Source organism: Passer domesticus, chromosome 2, assembly GCF_036417665.1.
Source record: "Passer domesticus isolate bPasDom1 chromosome 2, bPasDom1.hap1, whole genome shotgun sequence".
Lineage (NCBI taxonomy): Eukaryota > Metazoa > Chordata > Aves > Passeriformes > Passeridae > Passer > Passer domesticus.
Window position 1 is genome coordinate 11,620,902 of NC_087475.1, and position 12,169 is coordinate 11,633,070.

Here is a 12,169-nt window from a genome sequence, read left to right on the forward strand (position 1 = left end):
TCACAGATTTTTTTTCTCTGTCTTTGCAAGTCATTGAAACCCTGTGTACACACTTGACAAAAAGATACTGTATTGGAAGGCTTTTAGAAAGCTAATACTGTGCACCCAGTTCATGTAAAACAATGTTCTTTTGAGGTCGTTGTGGCTGAGCTGCTCCGTGTATTTGGAACAAGACAACCCTTATGCCTCCGGCTCTTTCAGCCACTTCAGCACAGCAGATACAACAGTTAGCTGCCTCATAGAGCTGATGAGATTAAATAATGGCCCAAAAGTGCATTTGGAGTTTTGCATGGATGGAATGCTCTGCAGGAAAATTGTTTTTATAGAGGTGCTAGGAAGGACATGAGGGCGTTGCCAGGGTGACTTACTGGGAGGCCATTACTTTCTTGAATTTTCCTCCCAGAGGACATTCTATTTTAGGAATCATGATAAAGAGCAAAAGATCTGAAGTTAGTGTTACAGAAATAAAAAGTGTGGTAGTGTCTTTCATCTCTTAAAGGTGAGTAAATGTGTAGAAATCTTCATTGTTGCCCAGTGTTAGAAATTTTTTTGAAGATTGAGATCTACTACAAACATCTGAGGCAGCAGTACCTGTCCCTCAGGGCAGAGGAGCATTGCTGGGCATTGTACACCATGTGACATGTCACAGAAGAGAATTTACTAACACAGCAAACTTGATGGGCTGACATGAAGCAGTCACATACAAAGCTCTGAAGCTGTGATTTTTTTTTATCCTCTTTTAGGTACAGAAGTTTAAAGCACTTTAACTATGACATCTGCCAAAGTTGCTTCTTCTCTGGCCGTGTTGCTAAAGGTCACAAAATGCACTATCCTATGGTGGAATACTGCACACCAGTAAGTAGCTGTTTTATTGACTCTTACTGTCCCTTCTTACTAGAAAGTAAAAGCTTATTTTCCTGTGTGCAAGGTAATGAAACATTAGGACTACTTTTCTTCCCTCTTCCATAATTAAATCTCATTTTATATACTATACATGGCAGCAATTTTGTTGCTCCAATGGTTTGAAGTAAACTAAAGTTCATTGTTTGCACAATTCTGTGTCATAATGTGTTGTTGTGTGCTGATGACTTGTTCCATGTTCGGTGCCATAGCTCGCTTTATGGATCCTCCTGGAAGCACATGATTTGTGCAAATATTCATATCTTGGATCCCAAGGTTTTTTCCATATCAGTGTCTGATTTTTTCCACCTCTCCTCATCAAGTTGCCACTTCACTTGCTTTCTCCCACTATGGTTTCTCAACACTGTGGTTACATTTTTTTAATTCTTCGCTATTCTTCACATGGTACCTTTTTATTGTCTGGTCACTTGATGATATAAAATGCAGGGAAGTTCTCATGGTTGCAAGGTAGATTTAATTTCTGAAGAGGGGAAGCCAGGCCATTTAGTACAGGGTGCTGCAGTGATGGTGTGGTGAGGGACTTCACCCTCCTTTCACGGCTCCCAAAAGGATTGGTTTTGCATAAATGTTTCTTTCATACCTGACAGCTGGCAAGAGAAATTCTGCGTTTCTCTCTCAGTGTGCTCCTTCTTGGCCTCTCAGGACCAGTGCAAAGGGGTATCAGTTAAGAGGTGCTCTCAAGTTAAACTTCCACCACACAGATTGAACTTTCAGCTGCCTTTGCTATTGCTTGTGTTGGTCTTGAAGCAGTGCACTCTCATCAGCATTTCCTGGTGAAATAGGATTATTCCTAATCTTTCATCTGCTGATAGTCATAAATAGTGAAAATAAAGCATCAAAATCATACTTGGCTAGGCTCATAAAATTATATGAACAGTCTTTAAATCTTCATCCAAGCAAAAAGACACGGCCGAAATGAAGCAAAGAATCTCAGCTTTTCTCAGAGACCTAAAAAAGAGAGAAAAAAATTTATGCCCCTAAAATATTACAATGAAACAAGCCCAGAATTTTTGTTACTTTTAACTAACTTAGAGATAGTTACTTGCATTATCCATTTTACCCCTCAGTGGCAGTGTTTCCTGGGAATCTGCAGTGGCGGCCGGTGCCCATTTGCCGGCTCTTTGTTGGTTTGCTGTGGTTTTCAGCGCTGTCCCCCAGGGACTGAGGTTGCTGGAAGGGCGATTTGCCTGAACTGCTGCACCAGTCAGAGGGAATCGCTGGCGCTGCCTGGGCAGGTCTGAACAGACTTCTCCATTGCAGGCATTCCTAGAGCAGAATCTCGTGATCTGAGTGGTAGGCAGGGTGAGTGAGTGAGAGACTGACTCCCTGCGAGCCTTCTTTTCACCAGAGCCTGAACCCCTCCTTGCTGGATGGACTGCAGCTTTGCTTTGCACTTTGCCACTCTTATTCTAGCTAAGAAACAACATGGGAGATTTGTGAGTGATACAAACCAGTATCTTCCAACCATTTTCTTACCCTTTTGATGTGTTTTGAGGAGAGAAATAAAAAGGGATTGCGAGGTGCACCCCCAGCCTGCAGCAACTCATTGCAGTGCTGCATCCAGCAGGTTTGTGTTGTCCCTGAAAATACAGATCACTAAGAGGTGAACGTGGTGGTGATCAGAAAACCTGCCACCACGTCCAGCTTGCTGGATCAGAATAAAGAACCATTCACAGCCAGTGGATTTTTCCCTGAACTCCAGCAACCCGTGCTAATGTGCCGTGCCTGGCTGCACAAGCAGCCAGCTGAATTAGAGGAGGATTAGCTGGGGTGGAGGGGGAAGTGAATGTGACACACAGCAAGCCCCACGCTTTTTTGTGTTGCTGCTATTACAAAAAATATACTCAAGTACTGCGGGACTGAACATCCACTGAAGCTATGTCTAGTTTGTAATTGTTTTCTAAGTGAATGAAAAAGAGTATTCAGGTGGCAGAGCATTTATCAGTCTTCCTCCACACTAATCTCTCACCTTAAAATGCATTTTGGCGGACAGAAGACATGTGATGCCTTCTTTGATAATATCTTTGCAATAATTCGATGTGCACACCGAAGTGTTCTGATATTTTTATTCTCCCTCCCTCCCTCTTAGTATCAAGAAATTTTTGAGCACTGCAGTCTTTAATTCTGCTTAGGGGAGTTTTGAGAACTCGTGCTAAATACCTGAGGGATATGATAATGTTCCCTCTCTTGCAAAAGGTTGAGTCAGAATAAGGGCAAGGCAGTTGCTTGGTTTTCATTTAGACAGAAAAATTGCTACAATTATTCCTGAAAGAAACACATCTCAATTTATTGTTCAAAGAGATAGGACTTGTACAGAGTTTTCAAACAAAGCATAGAAGACAACTTATAGACTGAGATGTAAATGCAGGATGATTTTTCTGTTAGGGTTTAATGAACAGTGACACACAAACATAAAAAGCACCTCTTTGGAAGGAAGTGTGTCAAACTGATAGACCTGTCTACATCCAGGGCTTCCAGTTAGGGCTGAGGTCTGGGGAAGAGGGTTGGCAAGTCACCTTCTTAAATCAAACTGGGAAAAGTCAGGTGGTGGTAAAGCTATTCCTATGTGAATAAAAAGAACTATTTCTTATTAAATAGTTTGGTTTCAGAATAGTTTTGAGACATTCTCAACCCATCTGCCTATATGTTGCTTTGACTTAAGAGAGCTGGGATCCTGAAACTCCACTGTTTCTTTCTCATAAACCAGTTCTGCTGGGAATTTTCGTCAGGATGATTTTACTCTGAAAATCATGTAATAAAACAACTGTGGAGTAAATCAGAAGGTTTGGCTGAAAATAGCCTCAGTTTATCATCTTGTCCATGTAATAATCACATTTTCTTTGCCTTTCTTGTGCTCCTTGAACAATTTTTAAATGGCAGTTGGATTGTATGAGAGGTGCCTGATGCTTTTAGCTGTCACTAGAAGATATGTTTTCTTCTTGGGATTCTTATGGTACCAGCTAGATTGGGATGTTTCTGTGCAAACACAGCATTTTGCTCTTTGGTTGTCATGGAAAAGGTTCAGAGGAGAGAAGGGGAAGAACAGTCCCAGGAAGGCTGAAGCAAAGCATGTTTCATTTCTAATACCTCAAAACACTTAATCCAAATTACAGTCAAATGCAATAGAAAGTGTTCTCAACATCAAAAATAGACAGGGCATTAATAAATGGTTATAAATGGCACAGGTGAACAACAGGACAGAAAGCTGTGCTTAGTCTGTTTATACCAAGATTAAATATTAAAAGTTTTTCTGTGTTTCCAGCAGATGAGCTCTGTGTGCTCTCTTGATGACAAGCTGGTTAAGAGCCCTCCTGGCAGGCAGTGCAGATGGAATTCAGCAGAGGGAATTCCCTCCTCCGGGGGCATGGGCAGGGAGCCACCTCAATAAATCTCCTTTCTGGAGTCCTCTGGGTGGTCTGAGCACATTTCATCCCTCCCTTCCCCAGATTCCTTTACTTCTGATGAATTAAGGAAGGGATACTTAATATTACCAAATATTATCTCAGTTTCTTGAAAATACAAATGCTGTTGTACTGGCTCATAGGTTCTGCTGTGTCACTTCTCTGCCAGTTTTTGCTTACACTGAATTTTTCTGCCAGAGCAGACTGACCAGAAAGGGAGCCAAATTTTTTCCAGCTTTACATGAAGCTCATAGGCATCATAAGTACAGGGATAATATTTGCCTTTTCTGTTAATACGTTTCACACTTTTTGCAGATTTTTTTTCAGGGCATCCTTAATTTTTCTGCCTTTTATAAATCTACGTATCTGTGTTTGAGCAGCTCTGTGAAAGTTGGCTTAACTGATAGGTTCCAGCACATTCTTCCCCTCTATGCAGAAGGCACAGAACTCAATAAAAATGTCAGAAAGATTAACTTTTCTCTGATTTCTTCCCTTTAAATTAGATAGATTGGAGAAGCAATATTGTTATGTGGGTCAGGAGGAACTTAATTTACTGTAAAAGATCAGTACTTCAGGGTTTAGTGTTTCTGCAAGGTTCAGAGAAGGGAGTGCAGCCTGACTGAAGTAATTGAAGTCTTGCATTAAAATTCATCAGAAAATTGCCTGATTCTTCATCAGGTTCTCAATAAGTCTTGCATCTTCACAGCAGACATCCTTGAAACTCTTCCTGACTCTTTCTGGTCTTTCTAAATCTATGTTGTGCTCCTCTGCTGGTCTCTGCAGCAGCAAGGGAAGCCTGCTGCAGGCAAGGGAATAGAAAACTTCATGCAAATTGTGCTTTTCTCAGAGTATTGATCTTAAATCTCTGCTAGTTTCACATTGAACAGGTGCAGGAAGAAATAACTGATCTGAGAGCTTTAAGCAGCTCTCACCTGCTTTTTGTTTCCCTTTGAACAAAATATTAATGGCACAGAAGGCTGAGGAGGAAAACTGAAAAGGTACTTAGAGACTTTCAAAGATTGACAAGTCCATGAGATGGAGATGCTAAGCACGTTGTAAGAATTGGGATCCAGGCAGTGTAGCACCTAGCTGGACACACGGACTGGCTGTGTGTCCTCCACTGCAGACATTTTCGTGTTGAACCAAAAGTAGGCAGAGAGACACCCCCACAGCCAGGTGAGGAAATGATAAATTATTGTCTAATTATTGCTTGTCCTCTTGATATCACCTGAGGTGAGGCATGAGCCTGTCAGGGGGCTTTGAAACTTCTTCTCTTTCCCTCCTTCCTCCCCACTAGCAGTGTCTGTGTAGTGCATTGTAAGGTGACAGTGATGGACAAATAAAATTTGCAGTTCTGGGGCTCAAACTGCTGGCAGCCCTGCTTGGTGTGATCACAGCTCTTCCAAGTGACCCAGCAAAGGAAGAGGCAATTGAAAAATGGTGACAACCTCATGAAAGGTGATTTCATTGTGATTTGTGGCTTTCAGACAACTTCAGGAGAAGATGTCCGTGACTTTGCCAAGGTACTAAAAAACAAATTTCGAACAAAAAGATATTTTGCAAAGCACCCACGAATGGGCTACCTGCCTGTGCAGACTGTCTTGGAGGGAGACAACATGGAAACGTGAGTAGCTCTGAAGTATCTTAAGTAGCAATTCATTTGGTACACTATTTGAGCTCCCCAGCTGGTGCCAACTCCTTTCACTTCCTAAATGCATAAAGCCTCTTTATGTCTTTCATTTCTGTTTACCTCGCCTGGCAGGAAAACACAAGCTGGGCTTCCAGTTGCCATTGCCTTTATCTGCTTTCACCTGTCCTTATACAGGAACTTCAGCTTCAGTTAGCAAAAAAAAAAAAAATACTCACTGTCTTACTGGCAGTCTTACAGACTTCTAAGTTTGATGCATAATTTGGAGGTTAATGATACATTCATTAAATTTTTATTTTCTTCCAAATGGGTATCTTTCCTTGGTTTTATTTTTTTAATGAGGCTATGGTGTTTGTGACCTTCCTAGATGATTTCTTCTTTTCCCAGCCTGTAAATTTAGTCTCCATGGAAAAAAAAAAAGCAATTATTCACCTGGAGAAATCAATTATTTAACCCACTTCCCTTTGGTTTTTTACGTGTTTAATCAGTTGTTTAATGGCAATTGCACGCAGCTTGTTCTCGCTCTTTCTCTTTTTAAATTTTAGATTTCAAGGTTTTTTTTCTCACTTTTTGGTTGGTTGCTCTTCACAGCCATTCATGTTGGTCTGTTGGATTTCTGCTTTTTAGTTATTGTGACTTTTTTTTTTAACTTTCTGTAATTATTTTGCTGCTGAGTTTCTTCTGCCTTTCTCTTCACCTCCTCATTTTTTGTCTTGCAGTCCTGTTACTCTGATCAACTTCTGGCCAGTAGATTCTGCGTGAGTACTTTTGCTGAAGTGTGCTGCTGCTGCTGCTACTGCTGCTGCGCTCCCTCACTTTTTTCTTTTTGTTTATTTCTTTGTTCAGTTTTACATGAGATCATTTCCTTCTTTCTTTATGATTATTTCCTTTGATGCACTCTCTGAAGGAATGTTTTGATCCCAAATGAGTAGAATGAGATAAACCTTGGAATTTCCAGCAGTCATGGATTTTGTGCTGTGTACTCTTCCTGGAGTATGTGTTTTTCATGGAATTAACAGGGGTTTCGTGCAGACCTACTAATGCTTATCAAAGTTTGTCATTTAAAATCCTTTGTTTCTGAATAAGTGTCAATCCCTCTGAATGTACACTAAATGCTTTTTGAAAGACAGAGATTGAACTTGATATGGATTTAATTCAGTTTCAGGAATTGCACAGTTTTGCAGATAAAGCTATAATTTGGTTTAATGTGCAACCGTGCACACTCGAGTGCCCCAGTTAATCCAGAGCTCACTGGGTATTTTATTACAATCTTCAGATACATTGAGATTGGTGAAGGCAGGTTGAAATGGGGAAATGTTTATTGTATTTTTTCAGAAGTTAAAAAGCAGCAGTTTTCAGCTGTGGAATAGATTTTCATTCTTGCACCACTCCAGAAGTTGCATTGTCTTACTGTTGAAGTAATAGCTTCAGCATAAACTAAAGATAGATATATATATATTTACTATTGTGGCGTTCGCTACTTCTAGTGTTACACAGATGCTTCTAGAATAATGTTAAATAAGGATTAATTTTAATTCACATATTGATAACTAACAAGAAAGATTTTTTATATTTCTATATGGTGAAATGTATATGGCTTGCACCTCCATTGAACTTTTTGTAGAATAAACAAGAGTGAAATGTATACACTGGAATATTGATTCATAATTTTCATTGGGAGCACAAACCCTTGGAAAGCTAAGGGAAGTGCTCTACCTCTAGGAGATTTAAGCAACGAAGAAGCACAATACTGCAAACTTCATGTGGCTGAGAATTCACCCACAGAGAATGCCAGAAGTCTGGAGGCAGACTGAAGCAGAAGGGCTTTGAGCAGATGAAACTATGGATCTAGATTCCTTATATGTCAGAACAATTGCAAAGTTAAAAGTAACATTTGAAGAAAGCTTGGATCGTGTGGAATGCCATCGCTGTGTCTGACACAATATGAGATGAAGCTGTCATTTCTTTTCTAGTTACAGTAATAGCATTGATAGCTTCACACCAAAGGTTTGCTGTTACATAATACAGGGAGTTTAACTCGCATGCAGTACTTGAGAAAACTTGAGAAATACTGAGGAGCAGGATTTGTGCAGGGAGGTTGCATTTTTTGTCAGACTAACTCAGGTGTCTTCCAGAGCATAATTCTTCCATCTCGTCTGACAAGGAAGTAGAAAAATAAATAATTAATAGTGGCTGGAAAGAATTTCCCTTAATTTTGTTCTGCTAACTTTATTTCTTTCCTTCATGCTATAGCACTTGACCTGCAATTCAAGTTACTGAGCTACCCAGGTGTAAAGCCTTTTCTTGCTTACAGGGTGATTCCAGCTTCAGCAGACAAACCAGTTATCATAAAATTTTCCTATGTTTTCTACACTCATGCCTTTTTCTGGTGTTCTCATGCCAGTTTTCTGGTTATCCTCAGAAAGCATCACCTGGCAGCACTCAGCAATGCTAGTGCTGTTCTGACACCAACATGTGGTACACATGGAACTGCTCATAAATAGATCATTTTTTCTGTTGTAAGTTAATGGTTCTTACTGCTTATTATCCAGTATTTTGCCCAGATACACTGCTTGGCAGGCATTAAAGGGACAGTTCACAAGTAGTGAGAATGTGTATCTAACTTGAACTGTGATGGTGCAATGATACAAAGACAATTTACTTGTTTCTACACTTCCAGGAAGCATCAACTAAAATGCTGAACAAAGAAAAGTACCCTCGTCCTGCCAGGCAGGTCTCCAGGGGTGCAGGGAATTGCAGGAAGGTGGTGTTTGCCACTTGGTCAGCACTTGACTTGACTAGAATTCCCAGGCTGCTCCTGCAGACCCCAGCTGGAGCAAGGCAGCTGTGGTCTGCAAAAACCATCCAAGATAACCATCCTCGTAAAAAGGATGGTTATCTTGGCTAAATATTGGCTGTGTCACTCAGCCTTCCTGCTGACTGTTTGAGCTGATTAGGTGTGCTGAGTGTGTGTGCTCAGAAAGGAAGGACTGTGAGCTCTAGCACAGGTGGTCGGTCACTAAGAGTGTGTAAAATACAGCACAATCGTTCTCAAGTTTGCTCAGAGACTGGCAAAAGTACCTCTGAGCAGCTGAATTCAACACAAAGCAATCTTCTCTAGCAGGTTTGCTTTCTTAAGCAAACTTCTAAGAAGCTGTTTGAGCTATATCTTCATTGCAGTATGTTCTGAAGTAGGGACAAACCTGGAATTGTAGCCTCACTCCCTGCTTGCAGCTGGCAGAATCAACTCCAACAAGTTACACAACATACTGTTGTCTTTTAAAAAATATCTTTTTATATGTATTACACAACCTGGTCACTTCTGAAGTCACAGCATAATTTCAAGACAGCAAGGATATATTCATGCATTCAGGCCTGACTTTTTGCCATGCAGTACTGCAAAAAGAGACATCCCATTGCCCAGTAGGTCCCAACCAAGTGCTGTCCCTTCTTTCCTACTGGTACAAATACATATCCAACGCCAGGGCGGGAGGCACTAAGAGAATGATTCAACTCAAAATTGAAATTACTTGTAATACCTATTTCCTAGTCTATGCACCATATTAGCATCAACATTTGTGTGTGTGTTGAAAACAAGGACTCTTCTTGCATTGATGGTACCAGTTAAGACTAGCTTAACATCTGCTGGATGACAAAAAAAATACAAAAATGTGGGTCACTTCAATTTATCAGAAAACCATTGTTATCCTGCCTCATGATCCACTGCTCTAAAGAAATTGCATCCTTTTCCCCTCCCTTCCCTGCTCATTGTTACAAAGAATGGGGTATAGAGTCACAGAGAAGCAATTCCCCCATCCACTGAATCTCTGCTGCACTGAGGAACTCTGTGAACTGAGTATTTGTCCTCTGGTGTGGTGTAGTAATGCTTGAATATGTGATGAGTAAAAGTAGAGGCCAAAGTTCATTTCAAAGACAAAATGAGATTTGTTATACTTAGCCTATAATGTTTTAAAGAGTAAAAACTTTGCTGTTCTGTGAGAAGAGATATTAATGATGATGCTTGATTTGTATGTGTATCCAGCATAAAGCTTTATGAGTTCAGAAGGATCCTAATCTTGAGCCCTTTGGAGGCTGATTAGAAACCTGGAAGCTGAGAAGTCTGGTAGATTTGCAGCAGGATTGTCAAACTCCTCACATGGGAACATTACAAACCATAAGATTGTTACAGTTTTGGTTTATAACCGGTAAATACAAAACCCAACCTGTCAGTTTGTGCAATGCAATACAATAATTTTTGGGCATTCCCAGCCTGAACCACAGTATCCAACAATTAAAAATGGGGAGAAATTCCTTCCTCAGTCAGGAGTTCCAGAAGGAGAGTCAGCAAAGATGGAATAAAGGGCAGTTGAAATTTAGCAAAAGTATAAAATTGCCATTCAGTTTGGGAAGCTGCATCACTTTTTGTTAATCTGGCACCTCTCAATACACATAGATTGGCTAAATCCCACATGGCAGCAAAGGGTGCTGTCTGAACTGCATAGGCAACATAATTTAATGTTGATGTTTTCCAGAGGTGAGGCTATAAGAAACAATAATTGACAAGAAAAGTCCTATGAATTCTTTTCATCAACAGAAAACTGAAGAGGATGTCATGCCATCTGTCAGACAGAAAACCCAACATAATTTAGTGTCCCCCTGTATAACACACTGAGCTACCACTGAGATTGCAACTCTTGGAAGACATTAGGCAAAATCATCAGTGTCTGCAGTATGTTATTAAAGGCTCATTTCTGACATTATATACTTGTATTTATTTCCAGCTGCTCGTGGAATAATTTGTAAAGGCTCCTTTAAGGGATGTGTAGGAAACAGGCACTGGTGCAGGGTGGGAGGCAGAGGAGAGGTTCCCAGCAGGACATACTGATGTATTCAGCAGCCTGTGCAGGACTGCACGTGAAGGAGGCAGGTGTGAAGGGAAAACCAGGGTGAAAGCTCTTCTATAAATCCTTTGGAAGAGATTCACTTGGGCGTTGGTGTGAAGAAAAGTTGTGGCAACAGATGGATTTCAAATGGTCAAAAATCCCCAGTGTGGCACCACACAACATTGCACCGATGGCTTGAGGAGGCACACACAGCGCCTGGAGTTCTAACTTGCTTTTTATCAAACATGGCGTTAAGGCATAGACATGTGAGGGTATAGGCATAGCTAAGTGTCTTTTTACTTTTAAAGGGGTATTGTTTGTGATTAATCAGTGTTTTCTGCCTTATAGGCCTGCCTCGTCCCCTCAGCTCTCACACGATGATACTCATTCACGCATTGAACATTATGCTAGCAGGTATGAGACCAGCTGGACGTTAGGCAGATCTTTCTCTAAAATTACTTAAAAAGAAAAAAAAAAAGAAGAGCTAGAGGCTACCTGAGCACTTCTTAAAGAAACATAAAATTTGGGGTTTTGCTTTCCAGGCTCTGGGATGCAAGAACATTGTCTGTGGTTGCGGTTAACCAGCCTGTCCTAACTTGCATGCCAGAGCACCTGTGTGGTCAGAATTGGTTTTTGGGTCCCTTGGGGTCCTCATTAAGCTGTGTGCTGAGTTACTGATACTTTAATAGGACCTGTGGCAATAGGACAAGAGGTAGTGCTTTGAACTAGAAGTGGACAGATTCAGACTGGATGTAAGGAAGGAATTTTTGCAGTGAGTTTGATGAAGCACTGGGAGCAGGTTGCCCAGAGAAGTGGTAGATGCCCCATCCCTGAAAACATTTAAGGTCAGACTGGATGGGGCTCTGAGCCACCTGTTTAAGTTGAAGATGTCCCTGTTCAGTGCAGGGGGGTTGGACTGGAGACCTTTAAAAGCCCCTTCCAACCCAAACCCTTCTATGATTCTACATAAGGTTTTGTTTTTAAATGGACCCTGATATAATAGAAGAGCAGAAACCTCCAAACTCTCATATGAATCTCAGGTGTCATTGTAATGTTAATTCACTTCATGAAATGCCACAAACAGGATTTTTCCTTGATTTGGAGGATTAAAATAGTATATATCACTGCTTTAATTCAATAATCTGCTTTCATACTGCTCCTAAGAATCAAAAAGTGGGTTAATTGCACAAATATGAAAATGTTTTTCCACAAAGCAAGTAAATTTTCAAGGGCTGAGGTAATGAAAAATAGTTATTCTGGCCTCTTTTTCTCCTCTAGTATCTCTTGATCAGGAGAGGGGTTTCTGAATTATGCCA

The 12,169-nt window shown here is 40.7% G+C and overlaps 1 protein-coding gene across 23 annotated transcripts in view; it reads left to right on the plus strand.

The window, feature by feature from the left end:
- Positions 1 to 12,169, plus strand: part of DMD (dystrophin) — a 1,145,450-nt gene that overhangs the window by 1,101,822 nt on the left and 31,459 nt on the right. For 19 of the 23 annotated variants that reach the window (XM_064407380.1, XM_064407377.1, XM_064407387.1 and 16 more), the window contains 4 exons: positions 744 to 855; positions 5,810 to 5,946; positions 6,690 to 6,728; positions 11,202 to 11,267. In XM_064407380.1, the coding sequence (XP_064263450.1) occupies positions 744 to 855; positions 5,810 to 5,946; positions 6,690 to 6,728; positions 11,202 to 11,267 (354 nt within the window). The remainder of the gene's footprint in view (positions 1 to 743; positions 856 to 5,809; positions 5,947 to 6,689; positions 6,729 to 11,201; positions 11,268 to 12,169) is intronic. The other 4 variants (XM_064407379.1, XM_064407400.1, XM_064407398.1 and 1 more) reach the window with 2 other exon arrangements.